At 37.5% G+C, this 15577-nt stretch overlaps 1 protein-coding gene across 1 annotated transcript in view; it reads left to right on the top strand.

Annotated features, from left to right (window-relative positions):
• Birc6 (baculoviral IAP repeat containing 6) overlaps positions 1-15577 on the top strand; it is a gene marked incomplete at its 5' end in the record, with an annotated part of 230437 nt that overhangs the window by 114139 nt on the left and 100721 nt on the right. The window contains 7 exons of the mRNA XM_013013525.1: positions 512-731; positions 1907-2040; positions 3157-3294; positions 6127-6254; positions 10956-11087; positions 12805-13020; positions 15038-15221. Coding sequence (XP_012868979.1) covers positions 512-731; positions 1907-2040; positions 3157-3294; positions 6127-6254; positions 10956-11087; positions 12805-13020; positions 15038-15221 — 1152 coding nt within the window. The remainder of the gene's footprint in view (positions 1-511; positions 732-1906; positions 2041-3156; positions 3295-6126; positions 6255-10955; positions 11088-12804; positions 13021-15037; positions 15222-15577) is intronic.

The raw sequence follows: 15577 nt of genomic DNA, 5'->3' as shown, positions 1-15577 counted from the left end.
CCCCCCCCACCATTGTGTATGTACTATGTCTCCCAGATGAGATAATAGGCATGTGCCACAATGCCTGACTATCTGCAGTTATTTATTTTTTTGTCAAATCACTTGTAAAACTGGGCACTGGTGGCTCATGCCTGTAATCCTTGCTACTCAGGAGGCTGAGATCTGAGGGTTGCAGTTTTAAGCCAGTCTGGGGGAGGAAAATCTATGAGATTATTATCTCCAATTCACCACTAGAAGACAGGAAGTGGCTCTGTGGCTTAAAATGGTAGAGTACCAGCTTTGAGTTAAAAAGCTCAGGGGCAGTGCCTAGGCCCTGAGTTCAATCCCCATGACCGACCCCAAAAAAGAAAAAAAGATCACACATATATCTGTTAAATCACAGCAATCTGATAAAATTTATTGCTCTTTTTCTCTCTAAATATTTAGCAAGGAATCAATAGTAGTGTAAATGGAATGGGATCAGCCACCATATACTACGGATGAAGTCTTGATGTTTTCTCTCTCGTAATAGGCCACTCTGTCCCAGCAGTTCTGCAGAGTACATTTCATGCTCAGGCCTGTGAAGAACTCTTTAAACACTTGTGCATCAGCGGAACCCCAAAGATACGGCTCCATACTGGCCTTTTGTTGGTTCAATTATGTGGTGGTGAAAGATGGTGGGGTCAGTTCCTTTCCAATGTTCTTCAGGAATTGTACAATTCAGAGCAGCTTCTCATCTTTCCACAGGATAGGTAGGTCAGAAAGCGTTAGTATTTGTTACTAGTAATTTGTAATTCTCACAGTCGGTTTGAATATTTACTTATTTATTTACTTATTCACTCATTCATTTATTTGCTTGTAGTGTTGGGGGCTTGTAAGTGGTAACTGGCACTCTCATTGAGATATTTCCCTAGATTTTATTGTTCAGCTTTTCAAAGCTTGCTTATCTGGGTACTAAATATGGAGAAAAAGCAGGCGAGCATTCTACCACTTGGGCCACAGCACCACTTCCAGTTTTTTGGTGGTCAATTAGAGATAATGGTCTCACAGACTTTTCTGCTTGGGCCTCCTGAGTAGCTAGGATTACAGGCATGAGCCACTGGTGCCCAGCTTAGAAAACAGGTTTTTTAAGTCTTTTGACAATTCCCAGTAAAGAGCCCCAGCATTGTGTTGAATATTATATATAGTCTTATACTGTTTGGTTTTTCTAGTTGAGTCTATCAAAGTTACAGGTCTGATTTATAGGCTTTTTTTTTTTCCAATCAGATCATATTACTTTATGGTTAGATGTGACTTTTTTTTTTTTTTTTTTTTGTATTACGGTTTGCACTTGCTAGATAAGAGATCTGCCACTTGAACCCTGCCTCCAGCCCTTTTACTCTAGGTTATTTTTGAGATAGGGTCTAGCTTTTTGTCTGGGCTAATCTGGTCTGCCACCCTCCTATTTATGTTTCCTATGAAGCTAGAAGATACAGCTTCAAGCTCAAGTTTTTCTGTTGAGATAGGGACCTCATGAACTTTTTGCCTGGGATGGTCTTGGGTTGTAGTCTTCCCAAGTAACTAGGGTTATAGTATGAGTCACTATGCCTATCTTTATTTTTAAGGTTTAAAGTTCTGTGATTGACTACTCAATGGGTGATTTCCTATAGATAACACTAAAATCAACTAAAAAGCAATAACGAGGGAAAAAGTTTATTTTAATATTTAATTTATATTTGCATGTAAATCTTTCTTCACAAACCAGAAATATGCATTAAAAAATTTACTGTTAGTATAAAAGTGATGTACAAAGGGGTTACTGTTTCATAAGAAATAGTAAAGTTTTAAGAGAGATATCTTCTTTAATACTTTAACTTTTATTTTAAATTATTTATGAAGACAAGCAAGTTGATTCTTGCTGCTCATATTATTTATCTTCTTTTTTTAGGGTCTTCATGTTACTTTCCTGCATTGGTCAGAGATCACTGAGTAATTGTGGAGTATTGGAAAGCTTACTTAATCTCTTGGATAATTTATTATCACCTCTTCAGCCAGAGTTACCCATGCATAGGAGGACAGAAGGTATTATATTCATATAAACCAGCTACATTAAGTACAAGCTTAAGGTTCTTACACAATATCCTTATGAATATTTTATTTATTATATTCGTCCTGGGGCTTGACCTCAGGGCCTAGATGCTGCCCCTGATGTTTTGTGCTCAAGGCTAGCTCTCTACCACTTGAGCCACAGCTCCACTAGAGGCTTTTTTTCTGGTTACTTGTAGAGCCTCATATACCTTCCTGCTCATGCTGCCTTCAAACTGTGATTCTCACATCTCAGCTTCTTGAGTAGCTAGGATTATGGGCGTGAGTCACCAGCACCTAGCAGCTTTGATGTTTTAAATGATAGCAATATATTTTTTCTATACTATTAGAACAAAATCAGAGTTTCTTATATAATTGAAACTTTAAGACACAGTTGCTATAGTGCTCAATGTGATGCTTTATTTGATCAAGAAAATAAAAAGAATATAAACTTTAGAATATAATTTTGTACTATATGAATTGTAAATTGATTTAGATGTTTTATTCTTAGGGCTTTTTATTCCAGTTCATAAATTATTACCTGTTGGATTCAGGGCACACCTATTTTATTTAATTTATTTTTTTGACGGTTATGAAGCCTGGGCACTGTCCCTCAGTTCTTCAGCTCAAGGCTAGTGCTCTACCACTTGAGCCACAGCACCACTTCCTGCTTTTTCTGCTTATGTGGTGCTGAGGAAGCAAACCCAGGGCCTCATGCATGCAAGGCAAGCGCTCTTACCACTGAGCCACCTTCCCAGCCCAGCCTTCTATTTTAGTTGTAATAGTAGTAGTAGTAGTCATAAAAGGGATTTCAATTCCATCGATCAGGTTATAAGTACAATGCTTCTCGGTCATTGTTAACTCCTTCCGTCATTCTCTGCCATTTTCCCCCTCCCCTCAAGTTGCATAGTTTACTTTTTATATAATGTCCGTTGGCTATAATGACTGCGTTTGCTATTTTTGTGTCAAGAAATAGCTGTCATTTATTATTTTTCAGAGTAATTCTGAAATGTATATTATCACTAGTAATGGTATTTCTGGACTTGTAATATGTTTGTTGTCAGACCTCTTTAGGACTGTTATAGTTACTTGGGTTTCCCTTTTTAATTCTAGGAGTACTAGACATTCCCATGATAAGTTGGGTTGTTATGTTGGTGTCCAGATTGCTAGATTATGTTGCAACTGTTGAAGATGAAGCTACCGCTACAAAGAAACCTTTGAATGGTAAAGACAGGGAGAGGCTTCTGACAGGTATCAGAAGTTTATAATGATATGTTGGTGGGGATTTTGAGTGACTTCGCATTTGTTCCAGAACTGGTTGTTGGCCTGAAGATACCAGCAGTATGTAATTTATTTTAGTTAACTCTTTAGGAATCTGTTTATAGGTAGAATTTGTATTTAATGAAGGTCATTTTTTGTCTGGATGTCAGTTTTAGTTTCAGAATAAATCAGTGTGTTTCACAAACTTTTTTGTTAGTTTCTTGTGCTGGTTCTGGGGCATTAACTCAGCCTGGTCACTGTCCCTGAGCTTTTGTGCTCAAAGCTATCACTCTGCCACTTGACCCATACCTCCACTTTCAGATTTTTGTTTATTATTTGGAAATAATCTTCAAAGACTTTCCTGTAGGGGCTAGCTTTGAGCCCTCAGATTGTAACCTCCTGAGTAGCTAGGATTAACGTCTCCCATCCTTATTTCCCTCCCTCTCCTCCCTCCCTCCCTCCCTCCTCTCCTTCCTTGTCCCTCCCTCCCTCCCCACCTCGTTGTGCTGTGGTGGAGGTTAAATCTTTTTCTCTATCATTTAATTTTTTTTTTCTTTGTAAATAATGGGGTTAGAACTCAGAGCCCACTTGCCTCTGAATGTGGCCTTTTGCTAACTAATTGGAGATGAGGTCTTACAGACTTCCTTGCCAGGGCTGACTTTGAATTATGGTCTTTTTCATCTTTTTCACTAGCACCCTAAGACTTTAATTAGCATATTGCATTAATTCTTTAAATATATTAGAATACCATATATAGAAGGATGTTATGAAGCAGAAATGTATGGTTTCTATTTTTAAATTTGATTTTAGTATTTTATGTTACTCTTTTTTTATCATTATTGAGTAATACAATAGTCTTTACATACTCTAGATTTGTGTGTGTGTGTGTGTGTCGCGCACGCGCGTGCATGCGCACGCTCATGTGCCTGTGCGTGTGCCAGTCCTTTGGCTTGAACTGAAGGCCTGGGCATTGCACCTGAGCTTTAGTGCTTAATGCTATTGTTCTACCCACAATCCCACTTCTGGCTTTTTGGTATTCATTGGAGATAAGAGTCTCACAATGGTCTTTCCTGCCTTAGTTGGCTGAAAATCCTCAGATCCCATACTCCTGAGTAACTACTATTATGGCATGAGCCAGCATTGCCTGAGCTTTTTTGCTCAAGGATAGTTCTCTACCACTTGAGCAAAAGTTCTACTTTGACCTTTTTGATGGTTCATTGGAGATAAGGGTCTCAGGAACTTTTTTATAGGAGCTGTCTTCAAACTTCGCCACTTGAGTGGCTAGAATTACAGGTATTAGCCACCAGTGCTTGGCATAGATTTATTTTTCTTTTACTTGTGACTTTTTTTTTGTACTTGTACTGAGGGTTGAACTCAGGGCCTGGTACTCTACCACTTAAGCCACACCTCCACTTCCTAATTGTAACTTTAATAAAATTCTTGAACCACAAACTGACTTAAAAATTAAAGGAAATTTACTTGTCAAGACCAAAGGTTTTCTTCTTCTTATTCCAGTTGATGAATGATTTTTATGAAAGATTTGAGGTATCCAAATCTGATGTAGAATATCTCCATCTAGGTTCATAAAATTGGGAGTTCTACACATTATCATTATTTTAAAAGTTCCATTGAAGTATTTTATCACTGTTAATGGTACATAATATGTCTTGAAAGATGAAAGTATTATCATATATGAATTTTTTTTTGCCGGTTTTGGGGCCCGAACTCTGGACCTGGACTCTGTCCCTCAGCTCTTCAGCTCAAGGCTACCACTCTACCATTTGAGCCAAAGTGCCACTTCTGGCCTTTTCTGCTTATGTGGTACTGAGGAATCAAACCCAGGGCCTCATGCATACAAGGCAAACACTCTACCACTGAGCCACCTTCCCAGCCCTATATAAGAAATTTTTTAATGCTGGTTTTTGAAATATGACCTATTAGTTTACTCAGTTATGGATATAGTAGTAAGATATATTATTCAAAAATAACTACAACATAAATTTGGCATATAATAGGTAGCATTCAGAATTAATAAGTGCTGGTATTGGGTCTTGAACTCAGGGCTTGGGTGCTGTCATTAAGCTTGTTTTTTGTTTTTGTTTTGCTTAAGGATTTGTGCTCTGCCACTTCAGCCATGGCTTCACTTCCAGCTTTTTGCTGGTTTATTAGAGATAAGAATTGCATGGACTTTCCTGCTTGGGCTGCCTTTTTTTATGAGCCTCAGATTACAGTCTTTAGAAGCTAGGATTACAGGCCACTATTCCTTGGCCTGGTTGAATGTTTTTAAGATTTGATGATTTGAAGTAACACTTGATACATGTATAGTAGAGAAGGTGAAAAGATGTAATGTTAAGCAACTTTTTAACAGTGAATTAGAGATAGATAAACTATAGTATTTGGCCTGACTTTCACAAAGAATAACTCATTGACTGGACACATTCCAAAATAAAAGAAATGTAGCTCTATAGCCTGGTTTTTAAATCATTAACCTTACGTTGGCAGTTATTAATGAAATTATTCAGAGTCTGGGTTTCTTTTGCCTCTAAAAATACATAGCTTGTGTATTTGCAATAACTGAGTCACATTCTCAAAGCTGTGTTGTACAAAGACCAATCTTTAACAATGGGTGAATGAGACTTTAAAGAATTTTTAATTTAAACTATCAGTAAAAGTAGTGGCAGTCATTGTCTTTGGCAGTTCTTCTAATAATTTATGTTTGCCTTGATTTTTTTGATAGTGGTTCTTAGAAGTTTTTTATGTAAGAAAGGTATTTTAAAATTATGCTGATCAAAATTATTACTATAACTTCTTCTTCCATTGTAGGTAACCAGTGGAGTTTCATTAACAATAATCTGCATACTCAGAGCTTAAGTAGATCTTCCAAAGGCAGCAGTAGTCTTGATAGATTATATTCCAGAAAAATCCGAAAGCAGCTTGTTCATCATAAACAGGTAAAAGCTGGAAACTTTTTATTTAAATGTTTGAGATGTGATTTTTGGGTTATTGTAAGATACATATGCTTTTAGATCATAGGTATGAGTTACTTTAGGGAGATGGTTTGATAATTTAGAGACCTTATTTGTAAAAAGGCAATATACCTTCTTTGTATGTTTTTTTTTTTTATGTTCTTTAAACTCTTTACCTTTTCTGTTTTGGTGTTTCTGGGGTTTGGACTAAAAGCCTTGTACTTGGTAGGTAGGCACTAGTACTCAAGCCATGCCCCAATAATGTGGATCACTGTAATTATTTTTTGGTTTAGGGTCTACATTGCCTGGCTGGTCTAGACTGCAATCCTTCTATTTATGCTTCCCTTATAGCTGGAATAAGTTGATCATACTTCCATGCTCAAGTAATTTGTTAAGAAGGGAGTCTCAAGAATGAGTCTCAAGTCTTTTGTTTCCAAGCTGGCCATGGATCTCTATCACCTTGATCTCAAGTTCCAAGAAGCTGGGATTATAGGTGTGTGCCATGTGCCCAGCTAGCTAGTTTACTTCTTTTTATGTCTCTTATACCCATTGTAAGTGTAATCACCATTTCTTTTGCCTAGGCCTCTCCGCTCCTTTTCTTCCTTTAGTCTGATCTACTTTCAGTGCTGTTACTTAAATGGTTGTTTTAACATAAAAACCTTATTGTACCATTCCTTCCATAAATACTCAGTGTCTTCTGGTTGATCTTCAGATGACAGACACTATCGTCTGCATTTCGAACTTGTATATTTTAATTTTACTTTTAAATATTAAGTAATACTGAATTTATGGTCCTTTCTTTTTCTCCATGCTTCTTTCTTCTCTCCCTTTCAAACATCCTCTGTTCTTCAGTGCTGGGAATCATGCTTCGCTAGTATAGTTATACTTTCATTCCTTTGTTTATAACTAATTCAGATTTTTACTCCCATGTAATTTGTTCCATAGATTCCCTGAATTCCTCTTTTCATCATCCTGTGTTTTTGTTCAATTCCTTTATTTTGTTAACTTGAGATTTGTGCATTCCATTGAGAGTATTTGGTCCTTTTTCTTTTTTTCTGGTGATAATCAGGTTTTGTAGTCAGGGCTTTGAACTTATCAGGTAGGTTTTCCACCAGTTGAGTCATACCTTTTTTTCCCTTACTTTTCTGATATTGTCTCTTATTTTTGCTTACCTGGACTACAATTCCTTTTACACCTGCCCTGTAGTTGGGATGACAGGTGTGAGTCGCCACATCTAGTTTATTGTTTGAGATGGGGTTTTATTAACTTTTATGTGGGTTAGTCTTAAACCAAGACCCTTCCTTTCCCACTTCGCAGTAACTGGGATTATAGGTGGAGATTGCCACCCTGGGCCTATTAAATGATTTTCTAAGGCATTGTTTGTGAATTATGTAGTAGGTATTCTTTTCTTGATGGTTTCTTTTTCTTAAAATGCTATTTTTGAGGTTTACATTGAGTATATCAGTAGTTTACTTTTTTATTGCTGAATACTATTCCATTCTTTGTTCCTAAATATTTTCATGTTGATGAACCCTTTAGTTTTTGGCTTATGTTTTTGTTCCTATTTTTTTTTTAATCTCAGCAAATAGAGTAAAGACTTAAGTATACTTACTGTAAAACAAAAACATTCTTATTCTAGAGATTTATGGTAGAGTATATGCTTTGCATCTTCCTAATACCAGGATAAAAAAAAAAGTACCCTTTTCTACAGAAACACTATTCCTGTAATAGTTCCTATGTGTTAAGTAATGTTTGTCTAAGTTACTTAAGGTGAAATTAAATTTCATATAAAAATCGTGATTTATCATGGTGAAGAAAGCTTTGAGCCTGTTTTTTTCAACATTGGAATGGGCATAAAATATTTTTCTCTTGTTTTTGATCTATAAACTTGATAACTGATGCTTTCCAACAATGTGAAGTGCATTTTTTTCTGTAGTACCTAGACTCTGACTCTGAGCTTAATTTTGCTCAAGGCTAGTATTCTACCACTTGAGCAAGAGCACCACTTCCAGCTTTTTTTTGTTCAAGCTGGCATTGAACTACAATGCTCAGATCTCAGCCTCCTGAATAGCTGGGATTACATGCATGAGCCACTGGTGCTAGCCCTTCTTAAGTACTTTTAACTGATCTTTAGAAACTTGCATTCTTTCAAATTCAACTTAAATTTATTGGGCATAACATATATGCTTGCTACAGTTAATTTTGTGTATGAAATTTGAAAACAAAACCCTGTTGTCACATCTTTTTAAAATGTTACTATTTAGTTCTTTGTTATGGACATTATTTCACTGGTAAAACTAGAAAGTTGTGTAAGAAATAGTTTTTGGTAGAGTAGTAGTATTATTTTGATGATTGTATTGTGTTTATTAAAAGATATTATTTCTAGGAAATAAACCCTAATATATTTAGGGTGACTGAATGTCAGTTTGCTAACTTACTCTCAGATAATTTAGAAAAAAATGCAATTCAGCAATAAGTAAAATTAATTTCATTTAAAATTATATTTTCTTTTGATTATACTTGTTGCATATTTTAACTGTGGGTCTCCCAGTCGAAAATATAATTAGAGTAAGCAGTTGGAGAATGTATGTTTTGAGTATCCAAGCCTAATATACTGGACTTGGAGATTTCTGCATTAGAGGCCTTTGGTGATCATTGTCAGGATGTTGAGAACATCAGAAGTTGATCTGGTCAGTTCAGTAATGGGTCACTCAGGAGTTTATGGAATTCTGTTGCATTTATATTGCTTTAGATGTTTCCACTGACACTGTCTAATTGATTTAACAAGCATCAGTGCACGATAGTGATATAGTTCAGTGGTAGAGCATTTGCCTAGCAAGTGTGAGGCAGGGACATCTAAAATCAATACACTATCAAATCGAGTGTTTAGAAGGCTTCTTTGCTTTAAAGATGCCACCTCTTGCTGGGTCCTCCTATAAAGAGCTGGCCTTCTTTCCTTCCTGCCTCCCTTAATCCCTCCCTCCCTCCTTCTCTCCTTCCCTCCCTCCCTCCCTCCCTCCTTCCCTCCTTCCCTCCTTTTTCTCCATTCTTGGTCATGCTTGGGTTTGAACTGAAGGAAGGGCTTACTTTGAACTCTGCTACATGAGCCATACCTTCAGTCTTACTTATTGTTGATCATTTTTGGAGATGAAGTCTCATAGAATTTACTGTACTGGCTGGCTTTGAATTTTGAACCTCTGGATGTCAGCCTCCTGAGTAGTTAGGATCATAGACCTAAGCTACTGGTGGATCATAGACCTAAGCTACTGGTGTCGGGCTAAGATACACTCTTTCTCAAAGTTTGCATGTAAGTCTGTGGTTATTTGAATTAAAAAAAACCATTAAACACAGTCACACCAATATATTTACTATTCTCTATGGAAATTCCTATCAAAGCAAAACTAAGAATCCTTTAAAAATTCTAAACATTTTAAAAGTAAACAGTTTCTTTTTACTATTAAAAATATAGAGTAGCTGGGCGTTGGTGGCTCACACCTGTAATCCTAGCTACTCAGTGAGGATCAAAGCCAGCCTGGGTAGGAAATTCCATGAGACTCTCAGCTCCAATAAACCACTCAGAAAATGGGAAGTGGTGCTGTGGCTCAAGTGATGGAGCTCTTGCCTTGAGCTGAAAAGCTGAGGACAGTGCTCAGGCCCAGAGTTCAAGCCCCACAACCCTCAAAAAAAAATAGTATAGAGTTTGCTTGTACAACAGTCTTGATGATTCTCTGATTGTTTTTTATGGAGGTGGTACTGGAATTTGAACTCATTGTCTTCCACTTGCTAGGCTGGCACTCTACCACATTTCTAGTGTTTTTTTTTAATTTATTTTTATTTTTTGATGTACTTTTTGGATAGGATCCCTCATTTTTATCCCGACTAGTTTAGACTGTGATACTCCTATTACATTCCTGCATAGCTGGAGTGACAGGTGTGTACCACCATGGCACCCTTTTTTCTTTTTTCTTTTTGGGTCAGTCGTGGGGCTTCAACTCTGGGCTTGAGTGCTGTTCCTACGCTCTTCAGCTCAAGGCAAGCTCTCTACTGCTTGAGCCACAACGCCACTTCCAGTTTTCTAGTGGTTTATTTGAGATAAGAGTCTCAAAGGACTTTCTTACCTGGGCTGGCTTGTTCAAAGATCCTCAGATCTCAGCCTCCTGAGTAGCTAGGATTATAGGCATGAGCCACCAGTGTCTGGCCATGGCACCTTATTGATTGAGATGGAGTCTTACTATCATTTTGACTGGGCTGGCAGTAAACTGAAGTTCCTCCCAGTATCTCCCTCCTAAGTAGCTAAGATCACTGGCCTTAGTCACTGTATCCAATTAACCAGCCATAAGGTGAAAGTAGAGGTGTGGCCCAAATGGTAGAGGGCAGGCTGTGAGCTAAGGGAAATTGTGGGGGTAGAGGAGAGAAAGAAAGCAATAGTACCAACCCCTGAGTTCAGCCTCTATACTGGCCAAAAAACAAAACAAAACACATATATATTCCTATGTGTCTCATTACTACATGAGAGGATTATAATGATTTACAGTTTTTGTTTTTAACATTAAATTATCATTAAGGAGTTGTACAAAGGGTTACAATTTCATGTCAGGTTATAAGTACAATGCTTCTTGGGCATTTTTACCCCTCCGTTCACTTTAACATTGTTATTTTTAAGATCAAGTTTATTTTTATTTTAAGCAACTTAACCTACTAAAAGCAAAGCAGAAGGCTTTGGTGGAACAGATGGAGAAAGAAAAAATACAAAGTAATAAAGGATCATCATATAAACTCCTGGTAGAGCAAGCAAAACTAAAGCAGGCTACTTCAAAGGTATGATATATGCTTTTTAATGTAATATCTCAGAATAGTGATTTTCTTTTTAGTATTTTTTAATTTTTAAGGTAATCTTTTATCAAGATTAGCAGATTTAAACATAATTTGTTCTGCTTATCAATAGAAAATCTGTTAGCTTTTAACTCAAATATAAACATAGGGCTTTATTGTTCCCAGTGTATTACCTTCAAGTGGATTGAGGTAGATTAAATTGAAGATATGAATCAATAGACAGTTTTTCCCAGATAGCATTTGAAGGTCCTATTTGGTACTGTCATAGTTTAATACACAAGTGTACAGAACAACCATTGATGCCATTTAAAAAAATAAAATCTATTTAAAGTAAAAACTTTGACATCTCTGTTTCCCTTAGTTTTGTTTTGAAAGATTTTCAGTGGTTTAGAACAGAAACTTGTTTTGGATCTACTGATACACAAACCTGAATGTAGCTTGACTTTTCCACATGCAAATGCAGATTTAATGTGATATGTAAGTAGTAGTTAAAAATTGCCTGGCATGATGCCACACGCCTATAGTCCTAGCACTTGGGAGCCTAGCCTCAGGCAGGAGGATTGTGAGTTCAAGTCCAGCCAGGACTACATGATAAGAACTGGTCTCAAAAAGAGCCTCATACAATTTAAGAATAATAATTTGGTGTATAATATGTACATATGTGTTTGTATATATATATATGTGCATATGTCAAAAAGTTTGGTTTCTATAAATATGGTTTTTTTTTTTTTTTTTTTTTTTTTGGGTCCGGTTGTGGGGCCTGAACTCTGGGCCTGGGCGCTGTCCCTCAGCTCTTCAGCTCAAGGCTAGCGCTCTACCACTTGAGCCACAGCGCCACTTCCGGCTTTTTTCTTTTTGCTTATGTGGTGCTGAAGAATCGAACCCAGGGCCTCAGGCATGCAAGGCAAGTGCTCTACCACTGAGCCACCTTCCCAGCCCCTGTTTCTATAAATATGGAACTAGCGTACATTTTAGACTAATTACAATAACATTGTACTGAAAATCAGTGTGTTTTCTATTGTTTTTTTTTTTGTAATAAGGATTTAACTCAAAGTACTCTACTATTTTGAGCTAGTCCTGTTAGATTTAGGCCTCATCTATCAGTCTTCTGAGTAGGTGAGATCGTGGTGTGTACCATCTTATTGTGTTTTTGACATAGGTTGTTTGGCCTCAAATCATTATCCTTTTGTCTCTGTTAAAATTACAGGAAAACACTGCCTTGCCAGGTTAAAAAGTTAGCCGGGTGCTGGTGGCTCACTCCTGTAATCCTAGCTACTCAGGAGGCTGAGATCTGAGGAATCATGGACAGTACCCAGGCCCAGAGTTCAAGCTCCTCGACTGACCCTCACCACCCCCCCCCCCAAAAAAAAAAAGAAAAACAGTTTTCTTTATCACCAACTTTGTATAAATTACATTTAGGATGTTTTGAAAATATTTACTTAAATTGGTAGAGTTGGCCTAATATTTTCCAATGGCCTTTTTGTAGAATTTTACTTTTCTGAAATTCTGTTATATACTAATCAGCTTAGCCTCACTAGGAAATATTGATTATAGATTTTAATAAACTTTACCTTTGAATGTATGGTTTATGTAAAATTTTTGTTAGATGTTGTATGTTAATATTTTCCTTTCATGTATAAATATATACTGATAATTTTCATGAACTAATCAGTGATTTTATTACTATAAATTTTTTATCCAGCACTTCAAAGATTTAATACGTTTGCGTCGGACAGCAGAATGGTCCCGTTCAAATATAGACACAGAAGTTACAACAACAAAAGAAAGTCCTGAGATAGAGCCACTGCCATTTACTCTGGCACATGAACGTTGTATTTCAGTAGTCCAAAAACTTGTTTTATTTCTCCTCTCAATGGATTTTACATGTCATGCAGATCTCTTACTATTTGTTTGTAAGGTAAGTCAACTACTATGTATAATCTGTAAGTATATAGGGTCCAAGAATGTACTTAGAATGCATGATGTTTTAAATTGATTTTGATTAAGAAAAATTATAACTCCTTTGGTTTTGTTGTTTTACAATTACTTAGGTTAAACATTTTTTAAGACATATTCCTAAGGGAAATGGTTTAAAGTTTAATTGGTTTATATTTTGAGGGCTTGAAATATAAATAATTTGGGAATACTTATTTCAGACTTGCTTTTGTTATCTTAATTAAAATAGCCAATATACATATATACATATATGTCAAACGATTTTTTCCTAAAGACTTTTATTGTCAAGATTGTTTTCTTGGGCTGGGAAGGTGGCTCAGTGGTAGACTGCTTGCCCTGCATGCATGAGGCCCTGGGTTCGATTTCTCAGCACCACATAAGCAAAAAAAAACTGGAAGTAGCACTGTGGCTCAAGTGGTAGGCTCTAGCATTGAGCCCCATGACCACCCCCCCCCAAAAAAAAAGACTGTTTTCTTTCTTTCTTTCTTTCTTTCTTTTTTTCCTTTTTTCTTTCCTTTTTGGTCGATCATGGGACTTGAACTCAGGGTCTAGGCACTGTCCCTGAGCTCTTTTTGCTCAAGGCTAGTGTTCTACCACTTTGAGCCACAGCACCACTTCTGGTTTTCTGGTGGTTAATTGGAGATTGGAATTTCACTGACTTTTCTGCTGGGCTGGCTTTGAACTGTGATCCTCAGATCTTGGCCTCCTGAGCTAGGATTACAGGTGCTACTGGTGCCTGGCTATGACTGCTTTCTTCTGGCATGTTCTTTTTTTTTAATAGATATGATTTTTAGGTATTCCACTCTGACTTGATATTTAATCTATTTGATTATATATTTTCCTATTCTATTTTAAGTGATTGCCTCCGCCCAACCCCACCTTTTTTTTTTTTGACAGGAGCTTCTTTCTAGGAAAACATTCTTTTTTTTAATTTAATTTAATTTTATTTGTAAACATACTGTACAAAGGGGTTACAATTACATGGGCAGGATAATGCATACATTTCTTACCAAGCATTGCAGCCTCCTCCTTTGGTTTACCCTTCACATCCCTTCCCAGCCTCCCCCCTCCCCCCCCATCTTTTTTTTTGGTCGGTAGTGGGGCTTGAACTCTGGGCCTGGGCGCTGTCCCTGCGCTCTTCAGCGCAAGGCGAGCTCTCTACCACTTGAGCCACAGCACCACTTCTGCTTTTCTAGTGGTTTATTGGAGATAAAAGTCTCAGCTTTGAACTGTGATTCTCAGATCTTAGACTCCTGAGTAGTTAGGATTACAGGCTTGTGCCACCGGCGACCGGTGGAAAACATTCTTTGTCTTGTGTTATGATACCAGTTCTTTTTTTTGGGGGGGGGGCGGTCCGGTCGTGGGGCCTGAACTCTTGGCCTGGGCGCTGTTCCTCAGCTCTTTAGCTCAAGGCTAGCGCTCTACCACTTGAGCCACAGCACCACTTCTGGCTTTTTTTCTTTTTGCTTATGTGGTGCTGAGGAATCGAATCCAGGGCCTTATGCATGCAGTGCAAGCGCTCTACCACTGAGCCACCTTCCCAGCCCATTGATACCAGTTCTTAAGGGACTATTTGACACTAAAATCATACATGAATCATTACCAAAGTGCCAAAGTGTTGATTGATTGCAATTTATTTATGCATTTTTATGCTTTCTCTTTTTGAAATTTTATTAATAAGTAGTTGTACAAAGAGGTTACAATTCCGAAAGTCAGGTCATGAATATAATGTATCTTGACCATGTCACCTCTTCTGTTATTCTCTTCTGTTTTCCCCCTCCCATTCCTACCCTCAGGTTACATAGTTAAGTTTTTACTCAGTGTACATTGACTATAATAATTGCATTTGCTCATCCTTCCTCCTTCCATTCACGTGCTCCCCCTTTCCCTCCTCCTAAGAAACATGTTTCCACTACCTGCGTATTGGCTAGTATTAGTTTTTAATTGTGATAGTTATGATTCTGTAAAATGTATTACAGGTTCTTGCACGCATTGCAAATGCCACAAGGCCAACTATTCATTTGTGTGAGATTGTGAATGAACCACAACTGGAAAGACTGCTGTTACTTTTGGTTGGAACTGACTTCAATAGAGGAGACATATCTTGGGGTGGTGCATGGGCTCAGTATTCCTTGACTTGTATGCTACAGGATATATTAGCAGGTTTGTCAGTATTTTTTCTTTGGTATATCAATTAAGTTGTCGTTCTTTGTTACAATACTCTTTGAAGGACATTGCAACTTAAAAACATAAGAGTTCTGGGTTGGGAAGGTGGCTCATTGGTAGAGTGCTTGCCTTGCATGCCTGAGTCCCTGGGTTCGATTCCTCAGCACCATATAAGCAAAAAGAAAAAAGCTGGAAGTGGCGCTGGGGCTCAAGTGGTAGAGTGCTAGCCTTGAGCTGAAGAGCTGAGGGACAGCGCCCAGGCCCAGAGTTCAGGCCCCACGACCGGACCCAAAAAACCCCCCCCAAAAACATAAGAGTTCTTTTGAACAATGTTATAATATTAGCAACTATTT

Source organism: Dipodomys ordii, unplaced genomic scaffold, assembly GCF_000151885.1.
Source record: "Dipodomys ordii isolate 6190 unplaced genomic scaffold, Dord_2.0 Scaffold20, whole genome shotgun sequence".
Classification (NCBI taxonomy): domain Eukaryota; kingdom Metazoa; phylum Chordata; class Mammalia; order Rodentia; family Heteromyidae; genus Dipodomys; species Dipodomys ordii.
The sequence above is the reverse complement of the archived record's forward strand: the minus strand, read 5'-3'. Positions and strand labels throughout refer to the sequence as shown.